This window comes from Glycine soja, chromosome 3 (genome assembly GCF_004193775.1).
Source record: "Glycine soja cultivar W05 chromosome 3, ASM419377v2, whole genome shotgun sequence".
Lineage (NCBI taxonomy): Eukaryota > Viridiplantae > Streptophyta > Magnoliopsida > Fabales > Fabaceae > Glycine > Glycine soja.
The window spans coordinates 32,573,905-32,592,127 of record NC_041004.1 but is presented as its reverse complement, the minus strand read 5'-3'; the positions used below and the strand labels follow the sequence as shown (position 1 = coordinate 32,592,127).

At 38.2% G+C, this 18,223-nt stretch overlaps 2 protein-coding genes across 2 annotated transcripts; both read left to right on the top strand.

Annotated features, from left to right (window-relative positions):
• The first annotated feature begins 2,841 nt into the window (after nucleotides 1-2,841).
• On the top strand, nucleotides 2,842-3,486 carry LOC114405157. Its single transcript, XM_028367801.1, has one exon. It carries the CDS (start codon nucleotides 2,842-2,844, stop codon nucleotides 3,484-3,486), a length of 645 nt encoding a protein of 214 aa, XP_028223602.1.
• A 12,718-nt stretch (nucleotides 3,487-16,204) lies between these two features.
• Nucleotides 16,205-17,828, top strand: LOC114406478 (60S ribosomal protein L37a). Its single transcript, XM_028369184.1, has 5 exons — nucleotides 16,205-16,309; nucleotides 16,428-16,467; nucleotides 16,691-16,779; nucleotides 17,340-17,422; nucleotides 17,519-17,828. Exons 1-5 carry the CDS (start codon nucleotides 16,307-16,309, stop codon nucleotides 17,580-17,582), a joined length of 279 nt encoding a protein of 92 aa, XP_028224985.1. The 5' UTR covers nucleotides 16,205-16,306; the 3' UTR covers nucleotides 17,583-17,828.
• The last annotated feature ends 395 nt before the right edge of the window (nucleotides 17,829-18,223 follow it).

Genomic DNA, 18,223 nt, shown 5'->3' with positions numbered 1-18,223 from the left:
ATCTTTTTTGATTGATTGATCAATGCACAATATTACACAAGGACAATTTTCCAAAACTGTTTTTTTCTCCAAATTCAGTTCATGTTCTTTCATGGTATTGAAAAGTTTTATAAAATATTTGTCTTTTCCCTAATTTATGGTTCTTTTTGTAGGTTTGTACATATTTTAAGGTTTAGTTTAATTTTGTTCAGTAGAAATGCTCAACATTGTGAATTTAATGTGTTTCAACTTCAATTTCAGGTAAAAATGATGAAATTTGTGAAGGCTAGCAGCTGGTGTCTCACTAAGCAAGGCTTGTGTGCTTAGCGAGAATCATGCGCTAAGCGAGGCAGTCAACCCGCTTAGCAAGTTGGGAGAATCTGGAAAAGAATCTTAGAAGCATCTGCGCGCTCAGTGCGTCATCAGCTCGCTCAGCGAGACATTTGTCTCTTCCTGCGCTAAGCGTGCCCAGCTCGCTCAGCGGATATTCACTAACTCGCGCTAAGCACGAAAATGGCGCTAAGCGAGCCTTCGAGGACAAAAATCCCTTTTTAGTCCTCGACATAGAACATAGAAATAACATTAAATAGAGAAAAATATTTTAATTACATCAAGTGTTCAGTAGAAGGACCCAACATTTTAATCATCTGTTTGCTCTCCCGTTTTGATAAACGTATTTGTAATTCTTTTAGATTTACAACACATACACCTTTGATTTAATTTTGTTTACATGGCTTTATATCAATGTTTGCTTGTTGAATGAAACTTCACCAAATGAAGCAAGTTCCTTGAGTTCGATACTCGATTTCTTACTATTTTATTATTACTTTAACGACTCGGTACACTTTCCGATAAAGTTTGGGACTGTCTTAGAGTTCAAACAAAGTTTTTGGCGCCGTTGCCGGGGAGCTTCTTTCCATTTGGGAAGTCTAGTTCAGTTGTAGGCATTAATTCTTTATTCTTTAATTATTTGTTTTTGTGAATATTTAGTTAGTTCAGAAATTGTTTTTCTCTTGAATTGGTTAACCACTCTTCTTGCTAGTGCTTTATATGCACCGTAGAACTTTTGCAGGTGATTTGGCTAATTTGGACTTGGAGATTGAAGCTACTTGCAGAAGAAACAATGCAGAAAGGCAGAGAAATTTTTTGCAAGAAAGGGCAGTACCAATTCTAGAGGAACCTCGATCTTCTGAGTCGTCTTCCAGTTTTCTAGAAACAAGGGAATCCGAAATTGCAGTGCCTGAAGTCAACATAATGGCTGAAGAGCAACCGAGAAGAGTAACCCTTGAAGACTACTCAAGTTCTACTGTGCCGTGGTTTTTCACTAGAATTGCATGACCAGATGTTCAAGCATAGAATATTACCTATCCTCACTCACTAATTCAGCTGATACGGGCAACCTATTCCATGGTTTATCCAATGAAGACCTGTATGCACATCTAGCCGCTTATATTGAAATTTGTAATATAGTCAGAATTGCTGGAGTGCCAGAAGATGCTATTAGGTTGAGCCTGTTTTCATTTTCATTGTCTGGAGAGGCAAAAAGATGGCTTCATTCATTTAAAGGCAACAGTCTAAAGACTTGGGATGAAGTGGTTGAAAAATTCTTGAAGAAATATTTCCTGGAGTCCAAGACTGCAGAAGGAAAGGTTGCCATCTCTTCCTTCCACCAGTTTCCAAATGAATCCTTAAGTGAGGCCTTGGAAAGATTCCATAGCTTGCTACGGAAGACCCCTACTCGCGGATTTTCAAAACCGATACAGCTCAACATATTCATTGATGGGTTGAGGCCACAATCAAAGCAACTCTTAGATGCTTCTACAGGGGGCAAGAAAAAATTGAAGACCCCTATGGAATTAATTGAGAATATGGTTGCAAGTGATCACGCAATACTGCGTGATAGGACTCATATCCCTACCAAAAGAAGTTTGTTAGAGCTTTCATCCCAGGATGCACTTTTGGCACAGAACAAGTTATTGTCCAAGCAGCTTGAGACATTGATCGAAACCTTAAGTAAGTTGCCAAACCAGTTTAATGTTAATCAACCTTCCCATTCCATTGTTTTGCAGGTAGGAGGTTGCAGCATTTGTGGTGGAGCTCATGAGTCTGGCTGTTACATTCCCATTGATGATTCTGCACAAGAAGTGAATTACATGGGAGGGAATCAGCCCAGACAAGGTTATAATGCAGGCGGATATTCAGGTTTTTAGCATGGTTCAAATTTTAATTAGCAGTAAAGGTGGACCATCTAATAGGCCTCAACAACAAGGGACTAGCCTATATGAGAGAATCACAAAGCTGGAGGAGACCCTTTCTCAGTTTATGCAAGTTTCAATTTCCAACCACAAGAGCACGGAGTCAGCCATCAAAAACCTTGAAATCCAGGTGGGGCAGTTGGCCAAACAGATTGCAAAAAAATCTTCTAGTACTTTTGGAGCGAACACTGAGCAGAATCCAAAAGAAGAGTGCAAGGCTGTGATGACCTGAGGTAGGATGGCAACCATGATTGAGGATGAGGAGAGGACAGTTAAGGAGAACCAGGAACCAGTGTGTGAACTTGGAGAGGAAGAGGAAGAAGAAAATGATGACCAGCTGAGAGAGACACCAATAATTGTGAATGAGAAAAAAATAAATGTAGAAATAAAAGAAGGAAAAGAAAAAGAAAAAGAAAATGAAAAAAATGAAAAAGAGAAAGAGAAAAAAGGAAAGGAGAAAAACTAAGAGTGAGTTAGCTCATGAAAAGAAAAAAGAGGCAACTCCAGCTGAAGGGAAGGAGGTACCATACCCCTTGGTACCCTCAAAGAAGACAAGGAGAGGCACCTAGCTCGGTTCCTTGATATCTTCAAGAAATTGGAGATTACTATGCCCTTTGGAGAGGCCTTACAGCAGATGCCATTCTACTCAAAGTTCCTGAAAGATTTGCTAACCAAAAAGAACAAGTACATATATAGTGATACCATTGTTGTGGAGGGAAATTGTAGTGCAGTGATTCAACGAATCCTTCCACTGAAGCACAAAGATCTTGGAAGTGTCACTACACCATGCTCTATTGGTGTTGTGTCTATTGGAAAAGCTCTCATTAACTTGGGAGCTAGTATAAATTTAATGTCACTCTCTATGTGCAGGAGGTTAGGAGAGTTGGAAATTATGCCAACCAAGATGACACTTCAATTAACAGATCATTCTATTACCAGGCCGTATAGAGTGATTGAGGATGTTTTGGTTCGAGTAAAGCATTTCACTTTCCCAACTAATTTCATTGTAATTGACATCAAAGAGGACTCTGAGATCCCTTTGATCTTGGGACGTCCTTTCATGTTAACTGCCAGCTGTGTGGTAGATATGGGAAAGAAGAAGCTGGAGATAGGTATTGATAATAAGAAGATCAACTTTGACTTGTTTGAGGAAGAAAAGCAGATGCTAGACCAAAATGTCTGTACTGAGATGAATGAAGTTGAGGAGGAGAAGGTTCTGAAGGTTGGAACCAAGTTTGACCCTAATCCATAAAGTAAGATGCGTCAAGCTAATGACGTTAAACGAGCGCTTGCTGGGAGGCAACCTAGTCCTTTTTTTATTTTATGTTCATTGCATCTAGTTTGAGAATACTTGTTTGTGATTGTTTGAATGATTAATCATCATGTTTTGCATTGAAAATGGGGTTGATCAAGCTTTTCTGGAAGTTGTGGATGGAAACACTTAGAAAACAAATTTAGTCACCCACTCGCTCAGCGCACCTCGTGCGCTAAGCGAATGATCCTTCACGCACTGAGTGAGTCACTTCTCACGCTAAGCGCATCAACCCCTGTTCATTGGCTAAAGGGGTCTCGCCGAGCAAGCCTTGTGCGCTAAGCCCAAAAACTTCTATGGAATTTCGTCTTTTGGAATTGGGCTAAGCGAGTCATCTCGCTAAGCGCACAACTTCATCTCGCTAAGCGCCAACTGTGCGCTAAGCGCAATTCCTTCTCTATTGGACCTTATTTTGAATTGGGCCCAGCGGGTCATACCCACTAAGCCCAAATCCCTCTCGGGTTTGGAATTGCGCTAAGCGAGAGCCACTCGCTAAGCGAGCCCCACTACTGCATCAGTAAGCATTCTATTCGCTAAGTCGGCCCATGGCCTACTAAGTGAGAGTTACAGACCAATAAGAGCTACATAACTCACTAAGCACGACCCTTCGCGCTAGGCCCAATTTCTTCTTTGGAATGTCATATTTTCCAATTGGGCTGAGCGAGTCTGCCCGCTAAGCGTGTGAGTTTGAATTCTGAAAACTCAAAAGTCATTGAGTGCTCGCTTAGCGAATGACCTGCGCTAAGCAAGGCAGTCGAAACTGCCAAAAATAAGGCTTAATTGCCTTTGACAGTTTTCTTTTGTGCAAATTAAAACACTTCACTTTCAGCATTTCTGGCATTTTCGCATCATCCGCACTATGCTCGTCTTCTATTCTCTGCTTCTCTGTGCTTCCTCGTGCTCAATCTTCTCTGCAATCCAAGTAAGCATTCTTAACTCTTCACTTTTATTTTTACTTTGAACCTTAGGATAGAAGACTAGTGTAGCTAGTTTAAAGCTTTGATTTTGTGCTTTGCAATGTTACTATTAGGTTAGTCTTTAGATGCAATGTTGTTAGGGGTTTTGTTTTGTGCACAATGTACATAATTTTACCGTGTTTTGATTAGGTTCTGAGGCCTAATAGGGGCCTATGTTGAGGGGCTGACAAGCCATAATTTTTTTGGATTTTTCGATGATCTCGCTAAGCGAGCCTGCTCACTAAGCGAGTTCATCAATTTCTATTGATTTTCTGGGTTTTTGGATGAACTCGCTTAGTCGGCCCTGTCCCGCTAAGCGTGTTCATCATTTTTGTACATATGTTTGAATGTTTGTATGAACTTGCTAAGCCACTGCACTTGGGCTGAGCGAGTATTTAAATTTCCAGTTTTTATTTTCAGCTTGTATGAACTCGCTAAGCCAACATGCCGCGCTTAGCAAGTTAGTTTGTTAGGACAGACTCTTAGAGTCTTTTTGTCTTCTGTTGGTGGCTAAGCGAGTCCTTTCGCTAAGCCACTCAACCCTGTTGGATGAATAAGCCTGGGCTAAGCGAGTCAATCTCACTAAGCCCAAGGCATTTGTGTTTTTCTGTGATTTTGTTCATGCGCTAAGCGAGCTCTACTCGCTAAGCGCAATTTTTTCTCTGTTTTGTTTTATTTTGGAATTGGGCTTAGCGAGCCTGCTTGTTAAGCCAATTATGTTCCAGAGGTGTGTTTGGGCTAAGTGCCTGTTGGCACTAAGCCTATTTAGTGTATTGCGCTAAGCGAGCCTGTCTCGCTAAGCGCAATTAGCTCTCTGTGAGAGAATAAGGCTTAGCGAATCATGCTCGCTTAGCCACTGTGCTATTTCAGCTAACCGAGTGTGTCTCGCTTAGCCAGAGTCTTTGTTTTTGTGTTGTCGTGCTAAGCGCACCCTGCGTGCTAAGCGAGTGCTGTTATTTTCATAAGGCGTGCTAAGCGAGTCAGTTTCGCTAAGCGCCTAGTCTGTTTTTCTGTTTTCAGTTGAAATAAAAACCTGTCTAACTTGATTCTTGTGCTCATTTTTGATTCAGATGGCCTCCAGGAAGAGGAAAGCCACAACATCTCGGCCCCAGGAACCCTATGATACCACTAGATTCACTTTTGAGGGGGCCTGGGAATGTTATTAATCTCTTTGTCACTCAGTACGATGAATTCCGTCGGGAGCTGATCAGGCGGAACTAGCACAAGGCCTTGACCGAGTTCATGGATGGGCACATTGATGTGGCCTTGGTCAAGGAGTTTTACTCGAATCTGTATGACCCTGAAGACAAATCACCAAAATAGGTCCGAGTCAGAGGGTGGCTGATTAAATTTGATGCGACACCACTGAATGCCTTCCTAGAGACGCCACCACTTATTCAGCCAGGGGAGCAATACCCCTCATACTCTATTTTTTGCAGGTTGCGCATGGATCCTCAAGAGCTTGCTTCCAAGCTTTGTATTCTAGGGCGCAGATTTGTTCTTAATGCTGAAGGAGCGCCCTAGAAGTTCCTGAGGAAGGATCTGACGACGCTGGCCCAGACCTGGAGTGTGCTGTCATATTCTAACCTCGCCCCCACTTCTCATACCTCTTATCTGAACATGGATAGGGCGAGGTTATTTTATGGACTTGTGATGAAGATGGACATGGACGTGGGCTTCCTCATTTCACACCAGATTTCTCAGATGGCCCAGTCCAACTCCTCGAGGCTCGGCTTTCCAGCTCTCATCTTCGCACTCTGCGTGGTCCGAGGAGTAGTCTCAGGTTCTCTGACCTTTGAGTCCCTCAGCCTTGCCATTAATTTGGCATACATAAAGAAGAACTATTGGAACCTGGATGATCCCACGATCGAATTTCCAGGGACCCGCAAGGCACGTGCTCGAGCCCCTTCAACTACTCCTGTTTCCTTTGCACCTGCTCCTTCTCCGGCTCCAGCCCCTTCTACTTCAGCACCACCACTTTATCCTGTTCATTCTCTAGCACCAGATCCCTCTGCTCCATCATCACCATTTCAGTGTTGATGCTCTGAGTCACCATTCCTATGTTGTAGAGCATCCACCGTTGCTTATAACTGGTGATGCAGAGTATGCATGACTCAGCTCAGCATCGGCCTTTTATCAGCATGGATGAGTTCATGCCACAGGTGGCCTGGCCAGGAGTCCAACCTTCTCCTTTAGGGGGAGGTGAGGCTTCCGTAGCCCAGGAGCCTCAACCAGAGCCAGAGGTTGCTCATGAGGCCACTCTAGAGGTGACTCTATAGGTTTCACATGCTACTTCACCTGTTGTGGAGGTCTCTTAGGGTGAAGAAGGCGCCGAGGGCACCAACTATGCAGCAGATCTATAGGCGGCGCAGAGTACCTGGGATCCTTGGCCTACAGCAGCACTGGAGACACCTCAGCCAGCCCAGGATACTCCTTCTTCACCTTATGGTGAGCCTGCACCAGCTCAGGACGAGCCCATTACTTCTTAGGATGATTGTTGACAGGACTTTCATTTATTTTTCTACTTTAGATACATTTTATTTTCAGTTTATGTTTTTAGTATAGTTTTTATGTTCAGTTATTTAGTTAGAAAATTTTGAAAGCTTGTTGAACAATTTGCATTTTGATTATTATTGCAGTGGGTTGATTTGATTTGAAAATCTTATGTTTGTTAAATGAATTGGATTAATCAATGGCATGAATTGAGTGAATTGTAATGCGTAGATCTTATGCTTTGAATGAATATTCAGTAATTAGAAGAGAAAGAACATGCATTAGGTTCATGGTTGAAAATGTTAGTTGGTTTGACAGATTGAATGTGAAGATAATCACTAGCCACAACCCGGTGAGTGTGTGATCTTTAATTGTGAGGGAACGACTAACATTGGGTACTGATTTTTGCATGAATCACTGATTACTGAATGAATGCATGAGTTTGAAGATGATGAAGGCCATGATTGATTGAAATAGCTACTTAGCCAAAAATCTTACCTTGTGCATGAATGAATTATCCCTTGCACCCATGTTGAGTAGAAAGTTTGATTGATTGACTTGAACCCTGAGCCTATAAATTGTAATCTCCATCTACCTTGTCTTAGGTTGTAGGAGAGCATCTTAGTTCAAGGAAAATTTGTCCCAAATTTGGGGGAGTTTATTGGGTGAAAGCAATTGTGGTAAGAAGATGACAACACACACAGCAAAATTAATAAGCAGCAAGTAAAAGCTGCTAAAATAAAATAAATAAAAAAGAAGAAAGAAGAAAGAAATTTTAAAAAATAAAAGCTAACAGTGTGTTGTTGTCAAAGCTAAGTGCCTTAAATGAAAAAGGCAAGTAATTAAAGCTGGAATAAAAGAGAAAAAAGGTTGATCTAAGGATGAATGCTCTCCTAGAACTTAAGATTTTTGCATCCTAGAAAAACCACATTTTGTTTGCAGCCTAGCCTCATTACAAGCCAAGAAAAGCCCTTCGGATTCAATTTGTGTGTTTGTGACTGAATGGTATGAGATGAATTGCAAAGATTGAGACTTGTGTTGGTTGTTGATTGAGAAAAAGCCTTAAACACTTGTGCTTGAGAGAACAGTGACCGTGAGGCATTGGCTTGTTGAATCTTCCTTGATATTTGTCTTGTCTGCTAGCTCACTTCACTTGTGTGCCTAATTATCATGTTCATATCTTTCAAAAACTGCATATCTTGTGAAAAGCTGTTGATTGAAGCATTGTATGCCACTTGTGTCATGTTATTGAATGCTTGGAAACAAACATAATTTTGAATAACCACTGTGATTTTGTCACTTAAGGATAAGTGAATTGTTCTTTCTTTGCTTGAGGACAAGCAAAATTGTAAATCTGGGGAAGTTTGTTAGTCGTCATTTACAACTAACTTTTGTATAGAAAAGTTTTATAAAATGTTTGTCTTTTCCCTAATTTATGGTTCTTTTTATAGGTTTGTACATATTTTTAGGTTTAGTTTAATTTTTTTCAGTAGAAATGCCCAACATTGTGAATTTAATGTGTTTCAACTTCAATATCAGGTAAAAAGGATGAAATTTGTGAAGGCTAGCAATTGGTGTCTCGCTAAGCGAGGCTTGTGCGCTTAGCGAGAATCATGCGCTAAGCGAGGCACTCAGACCACTTAGTGAGTTGGGAGAATCTGGAGGAGAATCTTAGAAGCATCTGCATGCTCAGTGTGTCATCAGCTCGCTCAGTGAGACGTTTGTCTCTTCCTATGCTAAGCGCACCCAGCTCGCTCAGCGGATATTCACTAACTCGCGCTAAGCACAAAAATGGCGCTAAGCGAGCCTTCGAGGACAGAAAGCCCTTTTTAAGGCTGAAGTTGGAAAAATCAAGTAGATAAAGAGTGTGGATTAGAATGTAGAGAGCAGAACAGAGGCGCAAAACAGAACAAGGAAGCCAAAAACCTCAGCTTTCAAGAGGATCTTAGGTTTAGGAGTAATTTCTAGGTTCCTAGAGGTGGAGGAGACATCCCCACCACTGTGTAATCTGTTATTTTCTTCTTAAACCCTCATCTTGTAGCTGAAAGGTGCTGCCTTGTGATGGAAGGATAAGTATCTCTGTTGGGAAATTCTGCTAAAACTTGATGTAAATTCTTAACTATCTATTTAAAGTTGTTGTATGTGTTCATTGCTTCTATCTGCACTTAATTATTGCATGCTTTTGGTCTGATCACCTATTGGTGTGTAAAGTTAGGATTTTTAGCATTGGAAAATGTATTAATCCTTAGAACTGGATAGAGCAGGGCTAGATAACTGCATTGCTAGACATAGAGTGTAGGGTTTTAGTTTTTGATATGCTGTGATTGTAATGTTGTTCGGTTAGGCTAAGTTTGACGAGACATCCGAGAAGGAAGTTTAATTAGAATTAGTCCATTCACGCGAGGAATCGGTGTTTGGTATTTTAGTCCTCAACATAGAACATAGAAATAACATTAAATAGAGAAAAATATTTTAATTACATCAAGTGTTTAGTAGAAGGATCGAACATTTTAATCATCTGTTTTCTCTCCCGTTTTGATAAGCATATTTGTAGTTCTTTTAGATTTACAACACATACACCTTTGATTCAATTCTGTTTACATGGCTTTATATCAATGTATGCTTGTTGAATGAAACTTCACCAAATGAAACAAGTTCCCTGAGTTTGATACTCGGTTTCTTACCGTTTTATTATTACTTTAACGACTCGTTACACTTTCCGATAAAGTTAGGGACTGTCCTAGAGTTCGAACACATCCCTACACACGAAGCCTTTTTCATTTATCATCCTTCTGCATTTGTTCATCTGAAATTCAGTTTCATTTTCAATTCTTCTTACTTTTCTTAATCGATCATGGCTGTAAAAATCAGCATTTAACCTCTGATCACCTTGTCAATCCTGCCAATCCATATTTTCTTCATCTTGGAGAAAATCCTGCCATTGTTCTTGTTTTTCCACCACTGACAGAAAACAATTTTCATCAATGGGAACGTGATATGGTTGTGGCGCTTGAATCCAAGAACAAAAAGCATTTTCTTTTTGGCACACTTCCTTGTCCTCCACCGACAGATCCAATGCATGAAGCTTGGCGGCATTGCAATCACATGGTGATGTCATGGCTCACTCGTTCCATGAGTCCTGCTATCAAACAATTGGTGATGTGGATGGATTCAGCTTTTGAAATCTGGAAAGATCTCAAAGAACGATTTTCGCATTCTGATAAGTTTTGCATTGCTAATCTTCAAGATTAAATCCAGAATTGTAAGCAAGGTAACTCAAGCATTTCTGAGTACTATACTCGTCTAAAGATTCTATGGAAAGAACTAGAATTGTATAGATGTTTCTTGCTGTGTACATGTTCTAGTCCTTGTTCCTGTGGGCTTATTTCCAAACTCAAGAAAGAACATGAAGATGACTGTGTGATCCATTTTTTGTGTGGCCTCAATGATGTCTATGCACCTGTCAGATCTCAAGTCATGCTTATAGAACCTATGCCTTCCTTGGTTAAAACTTTTTCTCTTGTGCTTCAACATGAAAGAGAGTTTGTTGGTGATTTTACTTCACAATCACCTACGGATATTGTTGCTTTTTCCTCATTCAATGACAATACCAATGTCACCTCTTCCAATAAAAGTTTTTCCAATAATCACAAGGTTCCTAGTAATTCTGGTAAAGGACCTAAAGGCAATAAGCTTTGTACTCATTATGGAAAAACCAACCATACTGTTGAAACATGCTTTTTCAAGCATGGATTTCCTGCTGGTTATAGAAATCGTGGTAAAGGAGGATCTTCAAATTTCAAGTCTTCTGCTAGCTTGGCTGAAGTAGATTCTGATATAACTTCACAAACTACTGCTTTGGATGATAGTTCAACCCGAGATCAGTTTTGTTTGTCCAAAGACCAGTACAATGCCATCATAGCTCTTCTTCAACAGACCAAAGATTCTTCTACTTCTATTAATCACATTCAGCATCTGTGGCTAATCAGTCAGGTATTGACCCTTCTCTCTGGATTCTTAATAGTGGTGCCACAAATCACATTTGTCCTAATAAATCTTCCTTTTCCTTTCTTAAGAAAATCAACCCTATTCATGTTAGACTTCCTAACAATAGTTATGTTACTGCTTTCTTTGCTGGTGATATTCACTTAGGTGATTTGCTTTTGAAGAATGTTCTGTATATTCCCAATTTTTCTGTTCACTTAGTTTCCATTTCTAAACTGCTTCATACCATTGATTGCTTAGTTCTTTTTTGTAAATCCTTTTGTCTCATTGTGCGAAACTCCAACTTCAAAATGATTGGAGTAGCTAAGCAACACCATGGTCTTTTTCATCTGTAGGATTCCAGTGATTTGAAGTCTTTTTCCTTTTTTAGAGATTCTTGTATTGTTTTGGACAAAAATTCTACTACAGATTCTATTGTAAATGCTACTGATAGTTCCATGTTGTGACATTCTAGGCTAGGCCATACCTCAAATAAAGTTTTGCAACAACTATGTTCTGAATACAATGAAATTTCATTTGATTCTATTAAGCCTTGTGATACTTGTCATTATGCTAAACAAAAGAAGTTGCCCTTTTCACTTAGTACTACTATTAGTTCAAAGTTTTTTTGACTTAATTCATGTTGATATTTGGGGTCCCTATTCTGTTCCTTCCTTTGAAGGTCATAGATGTTTTTTAATTGTTGTTGATGACTTTAGTAGATTCACTTGGATCTATTTATTAAAGACTAAAGCTGAGGTTAAAATTGTTCTTCCAAATTTTATACTTTTCATTCAAAATCAGTTTGCAGTTAAATTGAAGAAATTAAGATCAAATAATGGTAGAGAATTTTTTTAACAGATTTTCTCAACTCTCATGGCATCTTTCATGAGACCTCTTGCCCTGAGACTCCTCAACAGAATGGTATTACTGAGAGAAAACACCAACATCTTTTAAATGTTGGTCGTGCTTTGTTATTTCAATCTAAACTCCCTATTCATTTTTGGTCTTATGCTATTAGACATGTTGTCTATATTATCAACCGGTTACCATCCTTTTTTTTACTTCTTAATAAAACTCCTTTTGAACTTGTTTTTGGTTCTAAACCTAATTTCTCAAACCTCAAAACTTTTGGTTGCTTGGCTTTTGCTCACACTTTGGATTCAGGCAGAACTAAGTTCGATAAAAGGGCTTCCAAGTGCATTTTCATTGGTTACAAGGCTGGTACAAAAGGTTATCTTCTCTTTAATCTTCATTCTCATTCCTTTCTTGTTTCAAGAAATGTGATTTTCTATGAGAAAGTTTTTCCTTTTGCTATTGATAACACTGATCATGGAACTTTCAATGGTGTTTCTACTGATTTGTCTAATTTTGATTCTCTTGTTGATGCTGATATTTTTACTCAAACTCAAGAATTTCATCAACATTTATCTGATCAAAATCATGTAATAGACCCTTTGTCCATTTCTTCTACTAAATTTGTTTCTCACAATGATACACTTCCAATCACTGTAGGTCCTGTAAGATTTTCTACTAGACTCAAGAAACCTCTTAGTTATTTGTTTGATTACCACTGTGGCAATATTTCTTCTCATTCTACTTCTACTCATTCTACAACTCCTTATCCTTTGCAATATGTTCTTTCTTATTTTAAATGTTCTGCTAATCATACTTCTTTTTGCATGTCTATATCTGCTCATTCTGAGCCTCATTCCTTCAAAGAGGCCAACAAACTTGACTGTTGGAAAGAAGCTATGATGGCAGAACTGCAGGCTCTTTAGGCTAACAACACTTGGTCTTTGGTTCAACTTCCTTCAGGCAAACCTATTGTGGGTTGTAGATGGGTTTACAAAGTTAAGTACAAAGTAGATGGTACCTTGGAAAGATATAAAGCTAGGTTGGTAGCTCAGGGTTTCACTCAAACAGAAGGGGTTGATTTCTTTGAAACTTTTTCCCCAGTTGCCAAATTGACCACTGTACGATTTCTCTTATCTATTGTTGTTTCAAATAATTGGTTTCTTCAGCAACTCGATGTGGATAATGGCTTTTTGCATGGAGACCTTCATGAGGAGGTTTACATGAAGCCTCCCCTTGGAATGCCCATTTCTGATCCTAGTCTTGTATGTAAGCTACAGAAATCATTGTATGGCCTCAAACAAGCTAGTTGGCAATGGAATCAGAAGTTGACTTCTGCCTTTCTTCAACTTGGCTATGTTCAAAGAACTTTAGATTATTCCTTATTTGTCAAGCAAACTCTTTCTTCCTTTACAGCATTATTAGTTTATGTTGATGATGTTGTCCTTACTGGAAATAGTCTAGTTGAAATCAATGCAGTCAAACAACAGCTTCATGATCAGTTTCACATCAAAGATTTGGGTGATTTAAAGTTTTTCTTGGGCTTTGAGGTTGCACAATCTAAGAATGGCTTGATTTTGAATCAGAGAAAGTATTGCTTAGAAATACTTTATGAATTTGGTCTTACTGGTTGCAAACCAGCCAATTTTTCTGCCAATGCTTCTATTGTTGAACATGTGGCCTCAATAACTTAAGAAGAGGGTGAATTAAGTTTCAAAATTTCCCACTAACAAACTTTTAACCCCCTTCTAAATGATAGACTCAGAATGCAGAAGAAGAAGCAACAATCAATTTAATAATGTTCTTTAAACGTGCAAGACAAAATTGATTGCAATAACATAAATGAGATAAGGGAAGAGAGAAATGCAAACTCGATTTATACTGGTTCGGCCATTTCCCATGCCTATGTCCAAGACAAAATTGATTGCAATAACATAAATGAGATAAGGGAAGAGAGAAATGCAAACTCGATTTATACTGGTTCGGCCATTTCCCATGCCTATGTCCAAGACAAAATTGATTGCAATAACATAAATGAGATAAGGGAAGAGAGAAATGCAAACTCGATTTATACTGGTTCGGCCATTTCCCATGCCTATGTCCAGTCCTCAAGCAACCCATTTGAGATTTTCACTAACTTTGTAAAAATCCTTTTTACAACTTTTGAACACCCAAGGAATCCCTTTCTCTTGTGTTCAGGAAACTCACAATTCAAGAGACAACCAGTCTCTTGATTACAATTGACTTTCTGAGATGAACAGAAAGATTTCTCTCCTTTAGAGTGGATGATACAAATTGAAGTTCCTGGATGAACTCTCAATAGATTTGCAAGTGCTTGCCCAAGAGTTGTTGAGAGAGCATTTGACAATGAAGTTTTCTTAGAATATCTCTCTCTTGTTTTTCAAAGTCAGACACACACATATATAGGCGCTTCGTGCCTTTTCAAATTGCCCTTTGTGCCTTTTCAAAATGGTTTGAAGAGATGTATCTTTTCAAAAATCATTTTCTGAAATTCTTCACTGGTAATCGATTATAGGTTTCTGGTAATCGATTACATAGTTATATTTTGAAGGTTCATGACTTTTCAAATTGAATTTCAAGAGTTCCTTTGTTGGTAATTGATTACAACTTTTAAATTCAAATTTCAAAACCCTTCTAAAAGCTTTTTTTTTTCAAAATTGTCTTCTGGTAATCGATTACACTGCCTGGTAATCGATTACCATAGCCTTGGATGTCTTGGAAACACTTTGTTTGAGGCAAAGCTTGATCTTGAATTAATCTTGAAGCAATGCTTGTTTGTTGAAGCAACCTTGTATTAATCTTGAAACAATGCTTTAACCTTTGAATGTTTGTTGAAGTAATCTTGACCGCAACCTTGTTTGATTATTCTTTGGCATCATCAAAATCATGTATTCATACATTCACATTCTCCCCCTTTTTTATGATAACAATCATTATCAAGTGAATTTTTTTCAGCATCATCAAAACCTGCATGATTCACATCTATTAAATTGAACTATGATGAGGGAAATCTTCTAGAGGATGTCACTTCTTTTAGGAGGCTTATTGGGAGACTTCTTTACTTAACCAATACCCGACGAGACATTGTTTTTGCTGTGTAACAAGTCAGTCAGTTCATTTCCAAGCCTAGAACTCCTCACTTACAGGCTGCTTTAAGAATTCTAAGATATTTGAAGGGTGCTCCAGGCTTAGGTCTTTTTTATCCTGTTGATAATGACCTGAAGATCCAAGCTTTCTCTGATTCTGATTGAGCTACATGTCCAGTTAGTCGCAAGTCAGTCACTGGCTATTGTGTTTTTCTTGGTAATTCCTTGATCTATTGGAAGGCTAAGAAGCAATCAACAGTTTCCAGGAGCTCTACCGAAGTTGAGTATATAGCTCTTACTTCTCTTGCCTGTGAATTACAATGGATAAAGTATCTTTGTGATGATCTTCATCTCTCCCTTCCTATTCCTTTTTGCACTTTTTCTAATAATGAATCTACAATTCAACTTGCAAAGAATCCCTCTTTTCATGAGAGAACAAAGCACATTGAAGTGAATTGTCATTTGATTTGAATCAAGATTCACAAAGGCCTTATTCTCTTGTCTCATGTTGTCAACTTGCTTATATGTTTACTAAGGCCTTGTATCCTACTTCTTTCAAGCAAAATATGTGCAAGTTGGGCCTTGTTGATATACATTGCCCAACTTGAGAGGGGGTATTAGGATTAGATGATTTCTTTGTCATTTGTATTTCTTTTTAGTCTTTTAGTTAATAACTAATTTTGTTTGTTAGTTATTGACTTACCTTCTTAGTTAGTTATCTTCCTAATCATAGCTTTGCTTGTATATATAACAACTCTTGTAATCTTTTTTGATTGATTGATCAATGCACAATATTGCATAAGGAGAATTTTCCAGAAACTGTTTTTTTCTCCAAATTCAGTTCATGTTCTTTCAACACCCTATTCCCTCTTTTGTCTATTTCACACATCGCACCCTGCAGACTTTGTCATCGTACCTATATTATGGATTGATCAATCTGTACCAACATAAGCGCTACATATTACACAATCCATAATGAATCACCTCATTCAACCTTTCCTTCTTTATTTTGCGTGTGCAGATCTGGGTGGTGATGAGGTGACAGGCTGGCAGCACAGAGGAAAGAGGGGGTGAGTGGTGGAGGTCACGCAAATGTGGTGGTTCAGGGAGGTGGGAGAGAGGAAAAAGAAGGGTAAAAATGGGATATTGGAAAGTTTGGAGGTGCAACAAGCAAAGAATTGGTGCATTAAATAATTAATTGGTATGGGTTTACAGATGGGCCGCAATAGGCCGGCCCATCATTCTATCTACCCTCAAAAGCGTTGTTATACTTTTACTCAGGCAACAAACCCTCGTTCACGGTTCAACTTCAGCAGCCGCGCCTCTAACTTGTAGCAGCGATACCTCTTCTCTTATCACTAAAAAATGGTGCTGTCTCTTTCTCTGTCTATTTCTGATGTATTTCTGGAATTTTAAGGTTTCTTCTAATTCGAGATTTTAACATGATTTATGTTTTTTTTTTTTTTGTGTGTGTGCATGTGACCAGACCAAGAGAACCAAGAAGGCCGGTATTGTTGGAAAATACGGTACGTAGTTGTTTGCATTCTTTGTTGAATCTTTTGGGTATTTTTTTTTCGGTGTTTATTCTAAAGTGAGTTTTGAATGTTAGACTATGGTCTATGTAAAATTAAATCAAGGGTTGTTGTTGATGTTGATGCCCCTTTACCTGTTAGAGACAATTTTTTTTTTTTTTATCCGTGTCTAAAAAAACGAGGTGATAACTAATGTTTATGCTGTGTCAAATTACAGGCACCCGATATGGTGCTAGTTTAAGGAAGCAAATCAAGAAGATGGAAGTTAGTCAGCACAGTAAATTCTTTTGTGAGTTCTGTGGAAAGGTATATTCTTCTTTTCTTTTCTTTCTAATGTTTTTGGGGTTCACTATTGGCTATAGGAATGTTTGTGGGATAAGTTTGTGTTTATCAGTCCAAAAATGTTGATAGAGTTATTCATTTGAATCTGATCTGAATCTCAATCACACCCAATAATAAGAGTCTATGAGATAAGATCGAGTTACGCACCAGTTATATCAATCTTAATATTATGTATAGAATTATAAATAAAGGAATATGTTACAATATATTTCAATATCAATATGTAATATCATGTTGTTCAAAGTAGTTTCTTTCAGTCAATAAGTTTGTCTATTAATACATAATTGTTTAACAAACTTATAGTTTTTAAAAGAATATAAGGCATTAGACTTGATTCTGATAACCTGAAATTATTATTTTGAGGTTATGAACTCATCCTAAAAACATATTGGGTTTAATTTTAAGACTCAAACTTGTTGAAATTAACTTTGGTCTGAGAGGGTGGGATATATCATGGGTCATAAACATCTCTGTTATTTGCTGTGGCCTAAGATCAACTATTAATGATATGTTTGTTTCCTCAGTACGCTGTTAAGAGGAAGGCCGTGGGTATTTGGGGCTGCAAAGATTGTGGAAAAGTGAAGGCTGGAGGTGCTTACACATTGAAGTACGAATCTTCCTTCACACTGTATTTTACAGCTAATAGTTTTCTTTTTTATTGTGGTTGAAGATATGATTTGTTTGTGCATTTTCTTCTTGACAGTACTGCGAGTGCTGTCACTGTCCGGAGCACCATTCGGAGGCTGAGAGAGCAGACTGAGAGTTGAAAGCAGTTTACACTTTTCATTTGTTTCCAAAGCTTATTTTAAAATTATCATACAATTTTGGCAGGTCTATGTTAGGAATATTAGTAATGTGCTACTTTAAAGTTCTGGAATGATATTTAGTTTTATATTCTTGAGTCATTTTGATGGTGAAATAATTAGTAGTTTTTGTTATCCTCTTTGATTTGCTAAACCTGCATTTTGTCTGCATCTATGAGAAAATATGCTGTGTCTGATCTTTTTTCTTCACGATCATTGTAACATGTTGTAGAGGAGTGCTGACAACACACACTTTAACACCTTTAAAACGTAATTTTATTGGCTGAAATTCATGTGGTCCCATTAGTTTGGAAACGAAACAAGCATATTTAGTGATGGCAGAAAGTGTGCTAGCATTTAAATTGATGATTTTAAGTATAACATCTTAAATTACTCTCTAGTACTTATTATCATATCAATTTGATGCTTTAAAGTTAAGAGGTTACTGTTTTTTATTTTTGGTGAATTTAAGACGTTACTTCAGTAGTTCAATATTTTGTTAATGTTCGCATTATTCTTCTTGTGCTAATGTCACAGGTTTTATATGGTAATTTAACTATTGTTGACTTGAAAACTTACAAGCTATTAGGGGATAAAAACAAAAG